Source organism: Xyrauchen texanus, chromosome 27 (assembly GCF_025860055.1).
Source record: "Xyrauchen texanus isolate HMW12.3.18 chromosome 27, RBS_HiC_50CHRs, whole genome shotgun sequence".
Classification (NCBI taxonomy): Eukaryota; Metazoa; Chordata; class Actinopteri; order Cypriniformes; family Catostomidae; genus Xyrauchen; species Xyrauchen texanus.
Genome location: NC_068302.1, coordinates 23,886,714 through 23,910,355, shown reverse-complemented (window position 1 = coordinate 23,910,355; position 23,642 = coordinate 23,886,714). Strand labels below are relative to the sequence as shown.

At 37.5% G+C, this 23,642-nt stretch overlaps 3 protein-coding genes across 3 annotated transcripts; 2 read left to right on the top strand and 1 right to left on the bottom strand.

The window, feature by feature from the left end:
• Positions 1-2,978: 2,978 nt before the first annotated feature.
• On the bottom strand, positions 2,979-9,602 carry LOC127621505 (uncharacterized). The gene is made up of 5 exons (XM_052095144.1): positions 9,510-9,602; positions 8,275-9,030; positions 7,589-7,688; positions 7,402-7,460; positions 2,979-3,637 (listed from the first exon to the last, which is right to left on the bottom strand). The coding sequence occupies exons 2-5, from the start codon at positions 8,581-8,583 to the stop codon at positions 3,077-3,079; spliced, it is 1,029 nt and encodes a 342-aa protein (XP_051951104.1). The 5' UTR covers positions 8,584-9,030; positions 9,510-9,602; the 3' UTR covers positions 2,979-3,076.
• Positions 9,603-9,833: 231 nt separating this feature from the next.
• On the top strand, positions 9,834-20,069 carry wdr6 (WD repeat domain 6). Its single transcript, XM_052094236.1, is given in 8 exon segments — positions 9,834-9,980; positions 11,493-11,622; positions 12,766-15,508; positions 16,655-16,732; positions 16,857-16,973; positions 18,047-18,141; positions 18,608-18,687; positions 18,689-20,069. Coding segments are annotated over 7 exon segments (3,681 nt in total). The 5' UTR covers positions 9,834-9,980; positions 11,493-11,525; the 3' UTR covers positions 19,160-20,069.
• Positions 20,070-21,952: 1,883 nt separating this feature from the next.
• LOC127620558 (uncharacterized) lies at positions 21,953-23,642 on the top strand. The gene is made up of 4 exons (XM_052093707.1): positions 21,953-22,087; positions 22,162-22,246; positions 22,402-22,465; positions 22,905-23,642. Coding segments are annotated over exons 1-4 (615 nt in total). The 5' UTR covers positions 21,953-22,085; the 3' UTR covers positions 23,369-23,642.

The following is a 23,642-nucleotide window of genomic DNA, read 5'->3' as shown; positions in this document are numbered from 1 at the left end:
GTGTAAGAAATAAAACTAAACAAATGAAATTACATGTAGAATGTACATTTAAAAATTGCTTTAAAAACAAACACTGAATGTTTTAACAGTTGTACGTTATCACTAGTTTCATTCCCTCTAACGTTGTTTGTCAAAACAATCATTTCACAAAAAAATATATATATACCATCTACTCACACTCATGTCATTCCAAATCCATATATGTTTTTCACTTTCCATGGAACACAAAAGATGTTGTTTACATTGAATAATATTCACACTGATTTTTTCTATACAACAAAAGCCTATAGTGACCAGGGTGCTATCAAGCACCAAAAAGGACACACACAAACAAACACCATGAAATAAGTCCTTACAACCCATACACTATATTCAAACTCTTCTTTGTGAGAGGAACAATCCAAAATTTAAAGGGATAGTTCACCATCAAATGAAAATGCTCTCATGATTTACTCACCCTAATGCAATCCCAGATGTGTATGACTTACTTTCTTCTGCTGAACAGAAAGATATTTAGAACAATATCTCAGCTCTGTAGATCCACAAGGCAGCAGTGGCCAGAATTTGAAAATACAAAAAGCACATAAATGCAGCATAAAATAAATCCATAAGAATCCAGCGGTTAAATCCATATCTTCAGAAGCAATGTGATAGGAGTGGGTGAGAAACAGATCAATATTTATGTCTTTTTTTACTATCAATCTCCACATTCACTTTCACATTCTTATATTTTTTGTTCTTTGTGATTCACATTTGTTGTGCATATCACCACCTACTGGGCAGGGAGGAGAATTTATAGTATAAAAAGGACTTAAATATTGATCTGTTTCTCACTCACACTGCTCAAATCACTGCAGAAGATATGGATTTAACCAATAGAGTCGTATGCATTACTTTTATGCTACATATATGTGCTTTTCGGAGTGGTGGTGGCGTAGTGGACTAAAGCACATAACTGGTAATCAGAAGGTTGCTGGTTCGACCCCCACAGCCACCACCATTGTGTCCTTGAGCAAGGCACTTAACTCCAGGTTGCTCCGGGGGGATTGTCCCTGTAATAAGTGCACTGTAAGTAGCTTTGGATAAAAGCATCTGCTAAATACATAAATGTAAATGTTTTTATAGCTTCAAAGTTCTAACCACCATTCACTTACATAGTATGGACCTACAGACCTGAGATATTCTTCTAAAAAATATCATACACAAAGTCATACACATCTCCTTCCATAGATAGGCAGAGGCCTGCCGAAATTTGTCAATTTATAAGAAGCACCTATTCACTTGAAAAATCTGCATAGTAAAATGACTGTAAACTGAATCTGAGGGATGGTCCTGAAAACCCTGCCATTAGACAGCTAGATGAGTTTGATCCTCCTGACAAGAGCATTGAATTAATATGCTCTGAATCTCTTAAATTGCCTCTCTCTTCTCTTGCTCATTTCCTTTCCTCTTCAACACAATCATCAGTCCAGACTGAAAGTAAGCAAATCCTCACTGCTCAATTTTGACCTGACAGTCTGAGGGTCAGTGCTGATGAGAATTTTATTGGCTACTGGAACAAAGCCTAAATTAAAATACATTGTTTTAAGATTGCTTTCTAGTAAAAATGTCAAAGCATCCTGTTAAAACGAGATTCATTTACTAAGGAAAGTTTTTTCAGAGAATATACACTCACTGAGCACTTTATTAAGAACATCCAAGTTACAGACGTGTCTTCTTCTGTTGTTGCCCATCCGCCTGAAGTTTTGACATGTTGTGCATTCTGAGATGCTATTCTGCTCACCACAATTGTACAATGTAATCTCAGTTACTGTAGCCTTTCTCATCAACAAAGCATTTTGTCCACAGAACTGCAGCTCACTGGATGTTTTTTGGCACCATTCTGAGTAAACAACCTATTTTACACACTAAAGAAAGGTAAAATCCCCCCAAAAAACTGTTGTACGGGAAATCCCAGGAGATCAACAGTTACAGAAATACTTAAAGAGGCCCTATTATGCTTTTGGGGATTTTACCTTTCTTTAGTGTGTAAACAGCTGTTTGTGCATGTAAAAGATCTTCAAAGTTACAAACCACAAAATCCATACAAAAGGGAGTTACTCTATCCCACAGAAAATACTGCTCCTGAACTGCCTGAAACAGCTGGTTTGCAATCCAGCCATTACTTCTGTCATTTAGCTATGTCACTATGTGACACATTTGCATACTTCGGTTATGGTAAGGGACGTTACATTTCCGACACATGCTCTAAGTGGTTGACCAATCACAACAGACTCGGCCAGCTGACCAATCAGAGCAGGCTTTTCAGAAAGGGGGGCTTTAAAGAGACAGGGAGAAAAGAGGTGCTGCAGCAATGTACAGTATGAGAAAAATCATGTGTGTTTTTTTTTTATTAAAGCATGTAAAACTATTAGACCCCAAAAATAAAATTATGAACATGTAAATGAGCATAATATGGGCTTGTTAAACCAGCCCATCTGACACCAACAATCATGCCATGGTTGAAATCACTGAGATCCCATTTTTACCCCATTTTGATGTTTGATGTGAACATTAACTGAAGCTCCTGACCCATATCTGCATGATTTTATGCATTGCACTGTTGCCACATGATTGGCTGATTAGATAATCACATGTGTACAGGTCTTCCTAATAAAGTGCTCAGTGAGTGTATATTGAATTACGTTTATTTTTCCCCACTAGCAAATAATTGTTTTGTTTTAAGCATAAACCTCAAAACAGTTTGTTAGATTTAGGCTTAAAACAAAAAATTATTTGCCAATGGGGTAAGGGAAATAAAACTTAATTCAAGATACTGTATAATCTCTGAAAACATGATCTTGCACAATTTTGCTTCTCAAGAAGTTATATTATTTTAAGGATGTTTAGATATTTTTTACTGGAAAACAAGACAAAAATACTGATTTTTTTCAGTGCATGGAATAAATTCCTAAAAATAAAGAATGTTTTGTCGACAGTAAAGATATATTATTTTGAAAATAAACAGCATCAGTAGAAATAAAAAATACTTTCCAAAAGAAAGTAAACAAAGCTAAAACGTCATAAATATCTGAGTTCAAGTCCGTGGATGGTCACTATCTTCACTGTCACTATTGGAGGGCAGAACATCTGCGCTGATCTTCCGCAGTTTGGCTTGATAATATCTCTTCTTGGCTCGTGCTGCTTTCTCTTTCTGTATTACTGCTTTCCTCTTCTCCTCCCACACACACTGTTGAAGCAGTAGCAGACTCATCGTCTGCTGATGCTCCAGCTCGAACAGCTCCAGTCGACGTGCCTCCCATTTGGAGTCTGTGCCATAACAGTCATTCGGTAATGAATTCTCAGCAGATCCTCCGGCAGGGGTGCGTGGCACTGCAGACTCTGTGTTTACTTCCTGTCTATCAGTGTTTGTGGCCCACATCCCTAATTCCATACCTGATCCCAGCCCTGAGGTACTTCCTGCATGGCTAGGATGGAAGAGGGTGGGCCAACTAGCCCTGGAAGTGCTTGAATGTGAGCGGAAATGGATGGGGGGAGGAGAGGGGGCCGGGTCAGGAGGTATCCCAGGGTTGACAGGTGGATGGGTAGGTGTGGCCATGCAGAGGTTGATGGCTAAGTTCTCCTTGCTGTCTACTGTCTGTTAAAAAAATTAGAATCAAATGTAAACTTCTAGAAAATAAATGTTTAGTTATGACTCTCTTAACTGCAGCATTTTATTTTTTTACTTCAAATTAATAATATATTTTACGAAGCAAATTCATGAAGCACCTTCCTTCTGCAGGATGATATATTCCCTGACATGTATGAAAAGGTTAATAGCTGGCCTCTATGGGTGCTGCACATTGATATACGCATCGCATCATATCTGTCGCAACAGTGCTTGCCCACATTTTCACCCCACTTGGTTTCAAGTAATTTTCCCATTAATTATTTTCCATATGGATTTCATAAAATCCTTCATAAACGTGTACTATTTAAAGGTGAATCTCAACACTACAAGATTAGATTTGAAGCAAAATAGTATTTGAAAATCAGACAAAAAGTCGAAGCATGAAACATTGCGAATGACGTAATCACATTAATGGGAAAATATAAAAACTATTGAATTTAGGTTATTGATTATAAGTATGAAAATAATATATTTTATAATTATTGCTAAATATTCAGATATAAACAAATAAATAGTAGTAAAGCAGTCATTGACAGCACGTCATGGAAGTGGGCGGTTGCTGCAGAGCTTTTTTGCCGCTGTTTAATTGTAGCAATTCTCAATCTCTTCCGAGTTCATTTTCTTTAATAGCTGTGCACACCACATATACACATCGTTTGATGGTCCTTATGCTGAGACAAAAGGTTTCCCCCGCTACTTGTTACAGGTTGCCAGCTTGAACAGGGCCATGATGATCTGCATTCGGGTCGGAACCGGTGCCAACCTGCGATAGGTGCAACATCAGGACCAATATTACAGTCCTATCAGAAGGGCAACTGCTCCCTTTTGATTGCAATTCCTCGTCTTCTGATTGCTTTTATTTGTGAAATTAAAATGATAGTAAACTGACTAATTTTAATGAATTGTCTCAATACTTTCCCCATTTTACCAAAACTTCAGAGGAAAAAATATTAGGGACATCTGGGAGGCGAATTAGCGATAAATACACATTTCTGAATGAAAACGGCTTCAGGCCAGATTTATTTTGTGCTAAACCAAAACTTATGCGACAAAGTGTTTTTTAGGCATGACGTCATCACGCACACCATTTTTATCGATAAAAAAACATGGGAATGGAAATGGGCAGAAGGTGGCAAATGTCGCAACTTTATCTTTTGCATTTTCACTTTGTCGATAACAATATAGTGCAAAAGGTGGATGGAAACTAGGCTATTGATTAACACCTTTGGAGCTCACGGTGGGTCTGTCTTTAAAGTTTTACAAGTTATCATTAAAAATCAATTAGTCTATGGAGAAAAGGTATGGGATTTTGGTTACAAAAACAGACTGTTGCACTCTATTCCATATTTTAGCAAGACTGTAATGCTGTATTGACCATTCAGAATCTAGGATTATTTCTACTGTATGAAATATTATGTGTGTGGAATATATATATATATATATATATATATATATATATATATATATATATATATATTCCACACACATAATATTTCATACAATATATATATATATATTATATAATATAGACTATTACATAGAATAATTATTATGATATCCTATATTTACTTTACAGCAGTGTGTCATGAACTCAGATTCCCAACAGTCACAGCAGCATCCAAATATGGCCACCCCAGACTCAAATTCCCATACACCACCTTGATCCCAATCACCGGAGTTCTGATCAGCCTCACCTGCACATCATCACTACAGCTATCACTGCACCCTTTATAAGAGACTCCGGCACATTCAATCATTGTGAAGTATATGCTCAATTCCCTAGTGTTTGACATTACCAAGCTTACAAAATTCTGCCTGATTCGCTGTTATAATACCTTTGCCCAGAGGCGTTTCCAGCATTGAAGGACATCCGGGGCTTAGCCCAGACAATTTTATTTTCACACTAGCAAATCTGTAGTCCAAAGCTGGTGAGAGGGTATTCTTTGAGATTTGCTCTGGCTGGGCCTGTTTCTACAGTTCCTAAATCTTCCACTCTAGTTCTATCCTCGACTAACTCATCCTCTCTCCTCCCTGAATCATCTGTGATGCAAAAGAACAGATACAGCACATAACTTATTGCAAATCAGCTTCAAACAACTCATTCATCAAGTGCTACATATTTCAAATTGTGGACCAATACCATTGAAGAAACTGTATTGGGAAGAGCAGATCAGTGGGATTGCCCTAATATCTATCATGATTCTTGAATTTTCATGTACATTAACATAAAGTCATCACAAAAGAGTTATATTATAGTGAGTAAAGTGAGGTAAAAAAATATTGAATATAAATAATTTATATTTTTTGACATAAATAGTCAAAATGATGTATAAGATCCTAAGTTAAAGCAATACATGAATAACTTTAGTCTAAGTTCATTGACACACCATGGCATTGAACTGTATGTCAAAATCCTTTCATCAGGATCATTGAGATAAACAATGTTTCACTTTTAACTTTCTCTAAAGTAAAGTGACTGATTAATTGTTACCAGTTCCCATGCCTAATTCTGGCACAGCTGCTGCTCCTCAGTCTGTTGCTCATCTTTGCTACACTCTACAAAACCATTTAATCAAATCAAGGTGTATATTTCCTACAAACTAATATCACAAAACAAGTCACACATACATTTTATGCTAATGCTTATTGGTTATCCTTAGCGAAAACAACACCTGATAAACAAGAAAAGTACACTCTGAACGGGACTCGAACCGCGTTCTCCGGCTTGAGAGGCGAATGCGTTAATGAGTAGCTACCAAGATACGTCAGTCTATACAAGGAGGCTACAACATGTAATGGCAGTCGGTAGTGGACCTCTTGAGGTTTAGCCTACTGTGGGTGAAAGCCAGCTAGATGATGATCTTAAGACTTTAAGGACAAAAACAAATGTGAATTCTTACCCACTGACTTATTTCAGAAAAATCCCCAAAGCCTCATTTGCTTAATTTTTGCTGTCTTTCCTGCTAACTACTGTTAACTCGCCACTAAGTAACATTACTTGATGTCAACGACTGTGCAAGCTCCTCCCCTACCTGCTGTATATTCAACAGAGAGGAAGAAATGGAGTCGCCCATAGGCTACCGGCAGCAAAGGAACTTATTCTATAAGCTAGATTATGCCTATGTCTATTTTTACAGGCTGTATGCAGAATGTGCAAAGCCAAAGCACAGTGAAATAAGGCAACTTATGATTTCGGAGGTTTACATAGGCTTTTGTCCGGTTTCATATTTGTCAGTCAACTTTTCAAAATACATTCGGGGCAACACTCAAAACATTCAGGGCTGAAGCCCCGGCAAAGTCGGCTGCCGCCGCCTCTGCCTTTGCCTGTTTATTGACCATGAGTTTGTCTCTAGCCTGTTTACCTCTGTTTGCCAATCGCCTGACCTTCTGCCTGTACTCTTTATTGGATTTTGTCTTAATTTAACTGTTGCCTTATCTTCATTAAAACTGCCCTACTGCACTTGAACCCTACTCTCCTGGTGATTTCCTGACACAGTGTTGCAAGCACTGTACATTTCCTGAATGTAAACTTTTCAACGTACAGGTTTGTCAGATTATGTAATAATAGTTAATACAAGTTGAATACCCGTATTGGTGACACTTTACATGACAATGTAATTTCAAGTAAGTGTACGCGCTATGAGTTTCACATCATAGCTACAGAGTCAGTCATACGAGATAACATTTTCAAAGCTTAAGAAGCATAATTTTGAAAGTGATTTCAGACTTACATCATTTTGACTAAGGTCAGCATCTACATGTTCATTCCCATTAGTGCCCGAGAACACAACTAAGGGAGGGGGGAAAAGAGAGCGAGAGAGCCTCAATTAATCTTGTTTCTTGTATCATTACATAGATGACAGTCTGGAGAGTGGTAGTATTTCATCCTGTACTAGAGATGACATGATTATTAATTACCTGCTCCAGGTGAGCCACCCCTAACCATGGTATAGTTCCCATCTGCCTCTTCCAGACAGGAGATCAGGTTTGGTACCAAAGCAATCACTTCCCTCTGCACCTGCCAGAAGAACCACACAGAATTATTAATGTAGTAATGAGTAGTATGTCAATCCAAACTCGAAAATTGAGTTGAAACAGACCAATATTTACTGTAAGTTCTTTTTTACTATCAATCCCCACTTTCATTCCACATTTTTCTTTTGTTTATGGCAACTTGCATTCTTCGTACATATCGCCACCTACTGGGAAGGGAGGGCAATTTATAGCAAAACAGGACTTAAATATTGATCACCTGCACTTCTCACACTGCTTCTTAAGATATTGATTTAACCACTGGAGTCATATGGATTACTTTTATGCTGCATTCATGTGCTTTTTGGAGATTTGATGTTCTGGCCACCATTCACTTGCATTGCACAGACCTACAGTTCTGAGATATTCTTCTATAAATATTTGTTTGTGCTCTGCAGAAGAACGCAAGCAATACACATCTGGCATGGCATGAGGTTGAGTAAAAGAGAGAAATTTAATTTTTGGGTGAACAATCCCTTTAAACCTGTAGCGCATGGAAATTCTGAGAATGCCACTAAATTTCAAAATAACCTCATTGGTTAGAAGGATACACCAACTGAATTTGATTTTACCTGAGTGAGTGCAGACACAGGTAGTCCAGCTGCCTGTTGTTCTTGTCGTTTTTGAAGTGCTGCACGACATTCCACCTTCAGCCGTTTCCACAGTGTCTTCAGAGACCCGATGCTGCTAGGGGGGCGACTAGGGAACGCTGTATTAAAGGCCCGAACCAGGTCTGCCCATACAGCTTTCCGATGCACAGTTGTGTTGGTGTCTTTCCGAAAGTCCTGGACGGTGTCCACCACCGCATGAATCCTCAGAAGCAGAAAGAGCTTTTGTTCCAGGGTGAAATTTGGCATGCGGTATGTCATGGTGGTCAACATGACTGCATTTGTTGATGTGTAACTGTGACAAAAGATGGGGACTAAGGCTTATATTGATGTAATCTGAGTTACTTATTTCTAAAACTTATATAAAATAATCACACTATTTTTATTTTACTTTTAAAAATACAAATAAAAAATGCTATCAGTGTTGTGGTCTCATTGTTACAAAGTAAAATGGCTTCGGTCACATTGTTGCAATCTTTAGTTTGTAAAAGCTACAGTGCATCACAGCCTCAGTTTCAGTTTTACTCCTGCATGACAGACAGGATAAGTCCTGTTGTGTACAGTGCGTTTGCAGAGCTTGCAGTGAAATGTTGAACTCTGGATGCCACAGGTGAAGGTGAGTGTGTGAGGTCGCTTGGACATCGATGCTCAACAGATGCAGTAAATATGCGCCCAAAGTCCTCCTGATGCCCAAGGGTTCACCAGGCATACATGTATAGTCTGTAATTCAGAGAACAAGAAAGCGCAATTAAAACCGTGAGACATTTTTAAAGAAGCAGCAGATAATATCTGTTTCTGACTCGTTATGTCTGCCCCCGCTCTAAGAGGAATGCATGAGACATTGATATTTGGGAACAAAGACTATTGGGCTCAATTTATTGTCCAAGAAAAATGAATTAAAATCACACGTTTGTGCAAGAGAATGCACAAGGGAAAAGGCATTTAGCATTAAATTAAATTCCTCTCGCTGAATCACTTTTTAAATGCTCATACAATAAGTACAGATGCGGAATGCAGCAGGATTCGCGTCATTAATATTCACGCGCTGGTCTCGTTAGCTAAAGCACTGAACCCGAGCATCGCACTACGGGAACCCAAGCTACGGTTTAAGACTAGAGCTCACTGTTTTTATTTTTTAATGCACTTCTACAACAGTTAATATGACTAATATTGTATTATTAACATTGTCTATTACTCACATGCAATCATCAGTCTGACGATTTTTTTATTCTGAAAACATCACACATTGTCCCCACCCCACTGGGTTTGAGCGGTCCGTAATAAATTTAAACAACAGACCGGAGACACATGCGCAAAATGACGCTTCAGGCGTCAAGGAATTGGCAGATCACTCGTCTGTACATTTCATATGATTTGTATACAATTCTCATGTGTTCTGCGGAGTACATATGACTTGTGCATCAGGCAAGATGCAGAACGTCCGCGTTTAAACTGTGGGAAGTGCTGTGATCGTTTCAGCCAATAGATTATCAGTGTGGTGCAGTCTGGGTAGTATCGTACAGCGCGATTGGACGCTGCGCGATGTCAACGAGGAAGAGAAAACGCACGCGAGACATGGATGTGGCACTAAACATGCAGCAGATCGAAAATAAACAGTTTTCCGTTTTCGTATCGTCCCAAAATTAAGGCACGATTCCTACAGGGGACGCGTAAGTAAAACTTGATAAATATTATATTTTGATAAGTAAACAGACAGAATCAGACTGACAGGCAGATTATGGTTCCAGGCTAAAATCAAATTGCGAATTTGACCAGTCCATAAAGTCGCAATCCACACTATTTCAAAAGTATGGCCATAAGAAATATGCATTATACATAATAATGATTCTAGTGTAATAAATTGAGGATTTACCTACCGGCGGTACAACGTTTACCGGATTACATTTGTAAAATTGGATACATTTAGGTAAGGTTGATCGCAAGAGATTGTATCACACTTAAATAATGACAACAGGTATAATGTTACAACACTGTACATTTTATATTTTGGACTGGCTCCATTGACTTCCATTGTAAGTGTCTGAAGCTTCATGTTTTTATTTTTTTTTATTTTTACAAATGAGGGAGAGTGTATTAATCAAAATGACACAAACGATGTTGGTTAAAATTAATTTACAATGAACCTTGAACATTCCTGTAATGTTAATTGATTAATCGACATTCCTGTAATAATCCAGATCAACTCTTAAACTAGCCCTGCACTGATGCCATGTACTAAACCGTTTATCATTGATTTGATTGCAAATCAAAGTTTGTAGTGAACTGTGCTGTGTAGTAACAGATTACAAGCCATCTGGATTGTGTAATCCGATTACAAAAATGAAGTACTTGTCATTATATTAAATTACATTTAAATGTACTCGTAATCAGATTAAAGTTACTTTATTATGGATACGATGATAACATGTTAATCAGGCATAGGCAATAAATTGTTAATGTATTGTTCCCTTTTATTTTAATTTTATTTTAGATAAGTCTTGAACACTGAATTTAAGTTTGGATTGCACACACCGACCTGATATTAGCCAGCAGCCATAAATACACAGAAGATGAATTGCAATCCACTAATAAATGCAGATTCGATCGCATTAGTGTGATAAAAAAAAATTTATTTCAGTGAATTTCTTTTGTACTTGGCCTAAAGATGTACATGAATGCTCTCTGCTTTTCTTTTTTGTGAAGTTAATTCACAACTATATCTTCCCATTTAAATATATCTTATCTGTTAACACATGGATGCATTTGGAATGCCAAAATGGCTGAAGAACATTTTAAGTTTCTTTTTTTATTTCACTTTTTATTTCATTCTCATACTTTAATGCATTTAAGCAACATTTTAAAAATGGTAAAAGCATATCCTACTCAAATGCATGTGACATCAAATAAACAAGAATTAGGTCACAAGTAGTCCAAAACAATCAGATAAGATTACTTTAAAATGTATTCCAAGAGATGACATTACTGACTATCATTTTAGTCTTGTAATTTGTAATTATTACCAGATTAAAATTCAGAAGTAATCAACCCAGCACGGGTTGTGAACATATAATTTTTGGGGGGTTTATTTACTTGACAGAGGCTTCTATCCTCTGCAAGTGATGCAAGAGGTAGGCCAAGTACAATACTGAATAATGCTGTAATATTTTTGTTGTGGTCCATAGGTTTCCTCCAGCCTGCTGTGCAGATCTCATTAGATGGCATCCCTTGTGGAGTCCTCTGTGATGAGGAGTACTGTGCTTGTTGCTCCAGTGACTGCGCTGGAATTCCTGAGGGAGGAATTCCTGTTGACAGGTGAATGACATTCATAATAGCCTTGCTATAGGGAAGACCAGGTATAGTTGTTATATCAGGTATAGTGCTGTATCTCAGTAACTATAAGCTTTTGAGTCAAAAGTCCCAATTACACAAATGTTTGCTCTCATACACCTAGTTCAACCCCCTCTTAAATTAGTAATTTTTGTGAATTCTGTCTTATAAACAAAATTTCAAAGGGTAGCTGAAAGTTTTAATTATGTTTTCAGGACAAGGATATATTTCATAAGTGTCAGGTCGGGGCAAGTTTTCACATTTTTATTGGGGCTGGTTGTCACATGTTTGAAAGGTCATTATTTTATACAACTCAGTTTCAGTATTTGTTAACCAAAACAATTATTTTATATTTTGTAGTTAACTTTCCATATTTGTTGTTTCATTAATTGGTTTGGGCTTCAGAATTGTTTCATTTTTTACATTTAGTTGAAAAGCCTAAAATAGGCAGTTTAATGCAGACATAGATTTAAAGAGAGGAGTTTATTCTGTTTTGATGGTACTAGACATGTACTAGTGCTGGGTGTAATCGGATTACTAAGTTATTAGTTACTGTAATCAATTAGCTTTTTAGTATAAAAAAGTAGTGTAACATTACATTTCAAATCCTTGTAATCAGATTACAGTTACTGACTTTCAATTAAGTTAATTACTTTTTAGTGCAATCGTTTATTTCTTATATTTCGACATGTGTTTTTGAACTGGATTTCTTTTCCTGGGCAGTAATGGTGGAAATGTTCAATCATACTTATGTAACCAAGACTTAAATGTATGTAGCTATACAGAAATTGACTTTTCAAAATAAAACTACCCTAAGAAATATTAGCTGGAGTACAAATTGTTTAATAGTAGGATGAATTACTGAAGGCTAAGGGCAGTGTAATAACATTGTTATTAAACATGGTTAAATGTTGTGAATCGCAGGTTAAGATAGTAGAGTTCCTTTTTTTACAAAAGAGTATCCATGTTTTCTTCCTTTGCTGAATTTCCTTCCTCTACTATTGTGAAAACATGTTTTTAAATCCTAAAATGACTCAGCATCCATGATTTGTATTTTTGTATATGTATCTTTATAAACATATTATTAATATTTATTGATCAATGCTTTCCCGACTCTGTCCTTTTTAGGTGAAGGACCAATCATCTCTGTGTACAGTCTTCAGGGACCTCCTACAAAATGTACATCTTTGAATGTTCTCCATAGCTACCGTATTCATGGGATACGACCTAGGAAATGTACACTGTTTGCAGAAAGACAGTCCGATGATTTAACTTCATCTGAAAGTTCTCTTTGGGACAAAGAGGAGCTAATTATTTTTGGAGGAAAAGGAATGAGGCTTATCAGCCTTAGTTCTAGAGGGCAATGTCTGAAGCTGATTGGCCCTCTCTTGGAGCTGCAAGACTGGATTTTAGACATTCATTGGCTGGAAGGAGTACCCAATCCACTGTTAGGTGTATCCTTGGCCCACAATGCCCTGCTGCTTCTAGAAGCAGAATCGGGAAATGTTCTGTCCCTCTACTCCTGCGCGGAGGCCTGTCTTCTCTATTCAGCACTTCTGATTGGCCCAAGCTGGGACTCTTTAGTGCTGGTGGGTGGCACTGTATTCAACCAGCTGGTGCTTTGGAGGCCTAGAGGGTCTGAACGTGAGGGCCATTCCCAGGTTGAGAGACGTCTGGTTGGCCACAGTGGAGTAATTTTCAGCCTTTGCTACCTTCAGAAATCTGAATGGCTGGCGTCTGCCTCAGACGACCGCAGTGTTCGTTTGTGGAAGGTCGGAAAACTGGGCGGAGATGCAGGTTGTGGTGAGGAATCACCCACCTGTCTGCGGGTGCTTTATGGGCACCAAGCCCGGGTTTTCTGTGTCAGGCTTACGCCCAGTCGCATATTCAGTGCTGGGGAAGATGGAACATGCCTGCTCTGGGAATGGGGAGGCGAAGGCAAGGTGGGACATACTTTTAGAGGGCATAAGTCAGGTGGTGTAAGGGCTTTGGCTGTCAGCGAAGGAAGTGTATGCTGTAGGGGGGGATGGATGGCTACTGGAGGGGCAGATGGTGGGATAAGGGTGTGGAAAGTGGCAAAGGAGAAGAAAGAAAGTGAGGAAACACAGGCAGAACCTCAGATGGATCTGGGTTTTAAAGGGCAGGGTTGCCCTAAAATTGTTCAATTAGTAGTTGAGGGTGGAGTGAATAAAATTCTGGTTTGTACTGACCAGGGAGAGGTGTACCTCGGTCAGGGTGAAACCTGGGATGTAATTTGGCAAGGGGGAGCAGAATTCCAGTCATATTGTGTAATGGAGGTCACAAGCATCCAAGTCCTGAATTATGATTCTGTTGTGTGGTTGTGTGCAATGGGTAACCTGAATGGAGGTGTCCAAGCATTCCCTGTGGGACAGCCGGGTGCGGGTGTGTTACTAAGAGCTGGCGAGGGTAAAGTTCACTCTGTGCTGTGGTTAAAGGGGCTGTTTGGAGGTTGCTGGGGTTTGTGTCTTCTTGCATCAGGTTCCGAGGGACTGGTGTACAGGTGGAAAATAGAAGTAATGGAAGGTGAGACAGGCCTACATTTAAAGGTGAAAAAACTACCTCCATTCCTTTTGCCACCCTGTTCTAAGCGATGGCTGACTTCTGTAGTAACCCTGTCGCAGAAACAAAGGTCATACCTGTGTGGTGACCGGAGAGGCTCACTGCTGCTATACACCGAAAGGGAGGAGAATGACAGAAGAAATCTGGAAAGAGGAAAGGGGATGGATTTAAAATATAGCAACACAGAGAGTGGGCAAATAAGCGAAGTGCATGGGGCAACAGAACAGGTCGAGCAAGAAGCAGCTGAAAATAACACAGCAATTAAGAATAGTGTCATTGACAACATTGACTGTCCTCTGTCTCCAGTCAGCACCCTTTTTGGTGTCCATGGAAAGCAAGGTGTGACTTCTGTGTGTGAGCATCAGGGCGTGTGTTACACCACAGGTCGAGATGGGTGTGTAAGAATTTTAACCGTGGAGGACAATGTTCTGATGGTGCATAGAGTTCAGCGGGCCTGCAGAGGGATGGAATGGCTGGAGAAGGTTCTGTTTCTGGGTTCCAATGGACCAGAACTTCAGGGAGACACACTGAATGAGAGAATGGAGGAAGGGAAGATCAATAGAGAGATGGGAGTAGGAGGAGAGAATGAAAGCGTAGACGAGGCTCGATATGTAATGGCTGGCTTCCACTCAGTTAACTTTGTTATATGGGACCCTCACCGACAAGAGAAGCTATTATCTGTTGCCTGTGGAGGTGGACATCGATCCTGGGTCTACAGACCCCCGATACACACCCACTCAGACACTCATACACACACACTTGGGCAGGGTACCCTTGTGTTCATCAAGCAAGGAGCTGTCATGGCATCTCATTCTTTAGAGTTCAGAGGAACCGATCTGAATGGACACACCTTGAAGGAGGGGATACATGGGCGAGGTATTGGCTGTGTGTGTTGCCTTGGTAGTGTCACCAAGGGAGGATCAGAACTCTGGGAGGTACTTGTTACTGGAGGGGAGGATACTACTGTGAGCGTACTTGCTGTAGAACCGAAGAGTGAAACTGTGAAGGTGCTCGCTGTTCTAACAGACCATATCTCTAATGTTCGCACTCTGGGTGCTGTCAGAAGAGCAGAAAGTAATGAAAGTGGAAAGGATTCTTCCTCTATCTCTTCTTTGGTCTTCTCAGCGGGGGGACGGGCACAATTGCAGTGTTACCGGCTCCTGATTCGTTTGCATGAGAAGCAGGGTCAGCCAGTCTGTAAGGTCACTCAGATAGCTGGCCATCGATTGGATGAGCAGTGGGAACAGAAGCGGAACCGACACAAGACCGTCAAAATGGACCCAGAGACTAGGTGGGTTTTATGTGTGTTCGTGTATATTAAAATGCATTCAACTCAAAGTTTGTGTCTAGTGTTTGGGATCATTTATGTTTGACATTATTTTATTTTTTTTTAAATGTGCACTCAGTTATTTTTTCCTCTATTAAAAAAGTTTAACTCCTAAAACGCACATGGGGGCTGCCATTTTAGAATCACATGACCAGCCGAATACAACTCATGTGATCTCAGTAACCTTCCTGTTATTTGACACTTTCACTCATTGATTAAAGTAATCATTGCTGTATTTGGATACTAAATTTATACAATGACATCTGAAACTGAAAACTATTGATTTTAAATGATGCTGCATCCAAGCCACTAGATATCAAGTCCAAGATGACACACATAAAAAAAGTTACTGAGTGTAAATTGAGTAATCAAGGTTTTGCATAACAATATTAGCAAACGTTGTAGTTACATATGTTGTCAATCCATCAAAGGCTAAAAAAGGAAGAGAAAAATTTTTCACAGTGCTTGGCTTGATTCCGCCCCCAATCTGATAAGCTGCACATGTGTACGTGCTCTAAATGAATGTAACCGGTTAATGACATGGAGACTGATATAAAAAATACAGTAATATTTCAGTACGATTGTACAGTGTGATTTGTATTTCAACTTCATCCATCATGCATGTATATACCGGCTTAAGACTACAGCAGTCTTTTTTTTTCTTTAAATACCCATAATAAAGCATTAGTCACTTGACAGTTATGGGCACTTATATCAGATGATTCAGGTAAATCACAAATTATTGTTTTAACCTGTGACGTGTTTTAAGTGTACTGCATCTATAGCCAACATTTGGCAAGCGTCCTTTTTGACAAACTTTGAGTTGAATCGTAATGATAAATCATTTCATATTTCATATAAAAGTTGAAAAATCGAATCTAATTAATTTTTTATTTTTGCCATATCACTCAGCCTTAGGATAATAATAAAAAAAACAATGTTTTGTTGTTTTAAAGTTTTGTTGCAGCAGGGTTGAAAATTTCTGACCAATAGAGGGCGAACAATACTAAAGTACCGCCCTACTTTGTAATGATGTTCACTGAGGTGGTGATCTTGTTAAAAAGCTATGATATTCTAATTCTAATTTGCAAATCCTTTTCATTTTTGAAGGTACATGTCTATGGCAGTGGTACCTGATGGGAATGAATGTGTCCTCCTGGCACTGGGGTGTAGTGACGGTGCAGTAAGGTGTGATTTGTGCATTAATTAGAAATTTTGAGAAAAATTATAATTTTCATGAAATGTAATGTTCTAACATTCTTCAGCTGTATTTATAAATGTATTAATGATTGTGTGTTTGTTTTCATGCTAGGCTCTTCAGTGTGTCTGAGAGCAGTAGGAGGGTTGAGATGCTTTGGGATTGTTTTTACCATCAAAGGTGTGTGCTCAGCATCGCCGCCTACAAGCTGGAGGACACCAATTGCAAACAGTGAGCAGATTATACTTTGTATTAATCATTAAAAATGTGAGTGTGTGTGTGTGTGTGTGTGTATATATATATATATATATATATATATATATATATATATATATATATATATATATATATATCAGTACTATGCAAGTTTTAGGCACTTGTGAAAAATTTTGCATAGTGAGGATGTATTCAAAAATAATGCCATAAATAGTTTTCATTTATCAATTAATGTCACACAAATTTATAAATAAAAAGCTAAATCAATATTTGGTGTGACCTTTGCCTTTAAAATAGCTCAAATTCTCCTAGGTACACCTGGACATATTTTTTCTTGGTTGTTGGCAGATTTGATGTTCCAAGTTTCTTTATTAGACAATCTCAACTGCTTCTGTCTCTTTATGTAATCTCAGACTGACCCGATTTTTAGTGGCCATGACATATTTTTCAGAGCGCCCTGCTCTTCTATTCTGATCTTTTCTATTTGCACAATAATGTTTGGGAGTCTAAAATGTATTTTTCTTTTGACACTAAAGCTGAAGATATAAATAACCATCTAAAGACAAATGCTTTTGTGAAACATATTAAGTGCCTTAAACTTTTCACAGTACTATATATATATATATATATATATATATATATATATATATATATATATATATATATATATATATATATATATATATATATATATATATATATACATGGCCACTAAAATTATATATATATATATATTATATATATATATATATATATATATATATAATTTTAGTGGCATATATATATATATATATATATATATATATATATATATGTTTAGTGGCCATGTATATATATATATATATATATATATATATATATATATATGCCACTAAAATTATATATATATATGTATGTATATATATATATATATATATATATATATATATATATATATATATATATATATATATAAAAATACTTTTATGAAATGTTTTGTAATTACATATAAAAGATTTTGTAAGCTTCTATCTCACTCTTTGCGCTCTCACTCTTTGCGCTCTCTCTCTCTCTCTCTCTCTCTCTCTCTCTCTCTCTCTCTCTCTCAGGCTTTTGTTGCTGTTCAGTGCCACTACAGATGGTTGTATATGTGTGTGGGATTTGACAGCAGTTTTGAACAGCAAGGCCAGTGTCAGCTGGCAGGGTGAGTCATACACAGTGCAGACCATAATCACTCAATTGCTTTTTACTGATGTCATTATTTTTACTTTTTGTGATTTATTAATTTTTGTGAGAGCTTTGTGTGAAGAGTTAACATTTGTAATGGTGTGTGCTTGTATGCTTTAGTTATGAAGAATTTAAAATGATCCGAAATGGCCCACTTTTTATTTCTCCTCTGTGCGAGTAGACCCAGATGCATGGATTCTTGTAGGTGTATTTTTACCATGATTTTTCTCTGATTCAAAGCTGAAGGAATGTGTGTCTATGTAAATTAATATTTTCTTTTTCATTAATTACAAACCTGAATGCGACACAAACCCAAAGTTATGCATGACTGACCTGAACCTGGCCATAAACCTGACAATTTGTATGTTGTAGCATGAAGCAGACCTCTAATATGTATATCTTTTGGTTTATTCTAATAATTAATTACCATATGTGTGCTTTAGGTCCATCAGCCCCGTTCTTTTCCATACCGGTCCATCAAAGTGGTGTCAATACTCTTTCCTTATCAAAATGGATAGTGGAGCGGACAAATGGAAGAAAACCAGATCTCATTGGTCAGTGGTGGAGATGACGGACAACTGTCTGTGTTGCATATCAGGATAGAACATGAACAGCAGAAGAATGGAGGTGTATCCATACAGCTACTTGCTCATTGGTCAGTGACCTTGGCGCATTCGGCACCCCTTACTGGGTTATGTTTGCTAAGCCCTACCCTATTCGTGTCCACCTCACCGGACCAGCGCATATGTTTGTGGAGTGTGACCAGTGATGGGCTCCACCAACAGAATGTACTGTTCTCGCAAACAGCAGATGCTGCTGGGTTGTGGTCATGGCATGGAGCTGGGCCAGAGGAAGGAGACTGGGTGGTTGTTTGTGGGCAGGGCTTGCAGCTGTTTCAATTAACCAATGGAGAGAAGGATGAACTGAATGAAACTGGTAACAGGAGAAAGGAGAGAAGGAAAGTGATATTTTCACATCGTTTTCTGAGGACATAATACTAACTTAAATTCAAATGATTGATGCCAAATTTTTTGTTGCAAACTTAAAATTTTTACAAATAAAGATTTGAATTTAATTTAATTTTTGTACTTTTTTCTGTGATTGAGAAGGTTTGGTTCCATACCTATATGGACATTGTCAACTCAATCAGAATTCCCCATCTCAATCTATTTTGTTTTTTATTTATTTTTTTTTAGAATGTTTTAACAAAAGATGATCTGAGCCGAAGTATTGCAGATTTACATTTCTGGAATCCAAAAAACTAGATAAAGGTGTTGCACAGGTGTCGCCTATTCTTAATAATAGTGTATTTTCGTACTCTTGAAAATCAAATTTTTGACATTGTTTTAATGTGAATAAAGTTTCAACATAATTTTTTGACCATTGGGTAAAATTTTACACAGAGAAATTTGTGATACAGAATTTTGTTTCTATGTGTAAACTTTTGGGGGGATTCTGTAAACTTTACACATAGAGCCACTCTGAGAGCCCCTTATCTCTGAGATTTAACCACATAAGGCCTTAAAAATGAAAAGCCCAAAAGGAAAGTTATTCTGAACCAGAAATTAAAATAATTTTAAGATATCTTTTATACTTCTGGAGTAATAGGCACTCCAACTTTGGAAAAACTATAGTGTTTTTTCCCATTTTTGGACTTGCTAAAAGTTTAAGCCCCCTATACAAAATAATGGGTTACTCTGTAAATATTGATCACTGGCATTCAATATACCATTATCATTTGTTTATCTTTCTTAAAAAAAAAAAAAGTATTAACACAATCAAAATTTTAAGGGCAGGGAAGTTACTGAAATTTGGTTGATTTTACATCAATCAATCCCATTTGTACTGTAATTTTCAACATGGCCAGACAATAAAAGTCAATACTGTTGTACACTACCAGTTAAAATGTTGGACACACCTTAATAAAGTTTTGTTATCTTATGATATAAAGGCTTATTCTTAAATAAAAAATTTTTTTTGATGAAAGCCCCCTACTTCTTTCCCATAATTTGACAGCGGAGATTTTCACTTATATCTAGGGCCTGTAAATGAAAATGTGAAGACTGAAACTAATAAGTGGTATTCAAAAAAACTTGAAGAGACCAATAACATTGCATATTTTGTCCCACTGAAATGGTCTATCTACATTACAGTATTGATTTTGAGATTAATGTACTTGTAAATTTACAGGTATCAACAACAGTAATGTTATCTGTAACATCTATAAAAGTAAAAAGTTAACACCTAATTTATGTGACTAAATTATTATAACAGTGTGACTGAGCTGGAACTCCTTTCATCAGGTGATTTAAATTCTATCATCTCTTGGAATTTCTGAAGGCAAACAAAACCAATTAAATTTTCTTACACAAGAATATTTTAGCCTATTTTTGGGGGGGATTCTATTTCATCCATTTCATGTATTTTGGATTTGCCCACATGAAAATGTAAAATGTATTTATTTTTATAGTTTTAACAGTGGTATTTGTAACAAGACCATAGTAAGCACATATAAGCATGGATCTTCTTCACTACTGTGGTTAGATGTAACATGATTTCTAAAAATGTATTATGCCATTTTTGTAAAGACCTATTCTAATGTAAAAACGATAAATTCAAATATAATAATTTAAAAGTTGTAACAAAAATTAAGTATATTCCCTCACTCCCCTAATGTAGCCTATGACAAATTTAAAAGAGCTGAAGTAGTGATATAATTATATGTATTATGAATCTCTTTATGCCTAAAGTACAGTTAGTTTTACTAGTAATTTCCAGGGTGGTCTTGTAGAAATCTGTGCCGAATTCAAAGGGTTTCCACGTCTCGCTCCGTGATTCTCACTGGTCCTTGCAGCACTAATAATTTTACAACTAACAAATGCATACCATCCCGTATAATGTAATCTAGATAAACATTTTAATGCAAACAGGAACCTGTTGATAGATTTGATTAGCATGGCTGATAAACGCCCCCATTTGTAAGCTAATGCCCCCTTCTCTACTAATTTGCTCTCAGCGCCCCCTGGCATCCTTTGAACACCCACTGGGGGGCGGTACCACTTCCAATGCGAACCCCTGGCTTAAATGCTTGAAATAAGTTTGGTAGACAAATATTAGTGCCTATTTATGAATGACACTGAATTGGACCATACAGTGAAGGAATGACAGCCAACAAATGTCATCACAGGTGGCAGCTCATGTATTTTGAGAGAATGTCAAGAGTGCAGAGCTGAAATCTGGTCAAAGGGCAGCTACAGTGGAGAAGATAGTTTGGATTGTTTCAGTAAACAATTCCCATACTTTCAGTTGTGTTATTTTATAGTTTTGATAACTTCACCGACATTTTAAAATGTGGAAAAAAGTCATAATGAAGAACGAGTACATTTGTCCAAACATTTGACCTCTACTGTGTATTAATATTTGCTTTTATGCATATGTGATCACGCATTTGCGTGCATGTGTGTGAAAGGCCCATGGCTTGAAGTTAGATTCATGTGTCTATAATATAGCAGTGTTTTCCTGGGCTGCATGCCAGCAGGTAAATATAAACGTGTGTGAGTGATGGAGTAAATGAGTGAGAGAGGGTACACAGAGTGTTGGGGCCTTTGGCTGTGCAACGAAGTATAAATATTTCACCCACTTCTCAAGTTTTTGTTCATCCTCCCTTTTGTTCATACTCTTAGTGGCTCGATGGCCACCCCCTTTAATCCACAGCACAACTAATAAGAGCAAGAGAGGGAAGGAAGTAAATCATGAAGGGAGAGACCAAATATAAAATCCCCATTTGGATTTACAGACTGAATGTTAAAGAAGAAAAAGAGGACATTTCCTATCATTTTCATTGTTGGATATATAGTGGATGTGAAAATGAGTGATGGAATATGAAGAATGCTGTGTAAAAGTTGAGAGGATAAAATACTGATGTAAGTATAGAAGAACTCCGGGTTTAAGCCTAATACTATTGTATAGTAACATAATTAACTTTTATATGATTTAGGGAAGCCCTTAAAGAAAATGAATCTGGAAAGAAGAACTCTAAGATGTCTCAAAAACTAAAGAAAAAAGATGCTGAAAATGACACGGTATGGCTGTTCCAGATCATAATTGTATATTTGGCAAAGACACATATGAATATACTTAATCAATTGAATGTACATGTGTCACCTTAATAACGGTTATTCAAGCAACATCAAACTGGTTTTGTAATAATGATTGTGTTTGTGTGATGACCATTTAGGCCAATAAAGTGATATCGAGGTATAGGCTTCCTCTGATTGGTTCGTCAGGCAACAGAACTACAGGTATAACTAATACATCACCTGCAAATAAATAGCTAAAAACAATGCATTGATCTAATGTGTTTGCAGTTTGTTATATAGGACAACTGTGTTTTGACCAGATAACAGATGTAAGGACGTTTTTATTTAAATGGCCATTGCATGTGATGTAAAGCTAATCCGTCCTCTCATGTGTGATGTATATAGAGTGTCTTTACATTGGTCTTTGTTCCTCCTGTCTACACAATGTTACCTAAGCTTGTTAAAGGGCATTGTAAGTACAAAACACAAGAAAAGTCAGGAGGTGCTTTATTAATTAGCTACTACTATCAAAACATTGATCTTTGTAAGGGGACTAGTCAGTAAAATTGCTAATTGGAATTGAACAAGTGTGAGATAATGTTAAAGAAAGGAGGAATTAGAGACATAATTCTAATATTACTTTGCCTATGCTATTTTTTAGCGAGGCCCGCTCTATCCACACCTAAGCATCCTCTTCAGGCCGAGACAAGAAAATGTGGTCATCCCCCCATCTCCTCTGCTGCCCTCACTGACAGCATGGCACCCTGGGAAGGATCCTCCCACTCCGAGTCCTCTTTTACCAGTTTCCAAACTCCAATTTCACCCTTTTCTGCTGCCCACACTATGCCAATCACAACACAGGAACCCCATCCCCCACCACTCCCCTCTCAAATCAAAAACACTCAGCCTGAGAATGGGCAGAGTGCCAGGGTAAAACATAAGCCCCTTCCACCAAGATACCCCACTAGACCTCCCTGTTTGCCCCCTCTGAGGCAAGTCACAAATCTAAGCTTCTCGCTTAGTTTCACTTTTTCATTTTTTGAGCTGCCGGTTCACCAGTCAGCACGGAGAAGGGAGGAGAGACTACGAGATCTAACTGTGTTACTAAAGGAATTTCAGTACTGAGGAAAAACATGGTAAATCTTGTGCAGAAATGTGTCAAGTTCAGAAATATGGAAAGCTCATTTACATCAGACTCCTAGAATTACCAGGACTAGACTGCAAACAAAGGAGTATATGTATCATTTGTTCCTTAGATTAAGATGATCATGGATATATTTTTAGCTTGTATATTGTTTTATATTCTGTTTAGAGTGCATATTTCTGGTTAAAAGTATTTTATTTTTATTTATTTAGTTACGTCCTATACCATTTTCTGTCAAGCACCAGCGATATAAAC

What these genes read in the sequence shown, in the direction of transcription:
- LOC127621505 (XM_052095144.1), bottom strand. Translation starts at nt 8,583, where the DNA reads ATGTTGACCACCATGACATACCGCATGCCAAATTTCACCCTGGAACAA. An exon ending in CTGTGTCTGCACTCACTCAG is followed by an intron (nt 7,689 to 8,274) that starts GTAAAATCAAAT and finishes TTCTTCTGGCAG; the next exon opens with GTGCAGAGGGAAGTGATTGC. An exon ending in GGGTGGCTCACCTGGAGCAG is followed by an intron (nt 7,461 to 7,588) that starts GTAATTAATAAT and finishes CCCCTCCCTTAG; the next exon opens with TTGTGTTCTCGGGCACTAAT.
- LOC127620558 (XM_052093707.1), top strand. An exon ending in AAGATGCTGAAAATGACACG is followed by an intron (nt 22,247 to 22,401) that starts GTATGGCTGTTC and finishes ATGACCATTTAG; the next exon opens with GCCAATAAAGTGATATCGAG. An exon ending in GTCAGGCAACAGAACTACAG is followed by an intron (nt 22,466 to 22,904) that starts GTATAACTAATA and finishes GCTATTTTTTAG; the next exon opens with CGAGGCCCGCTCTATCCACA.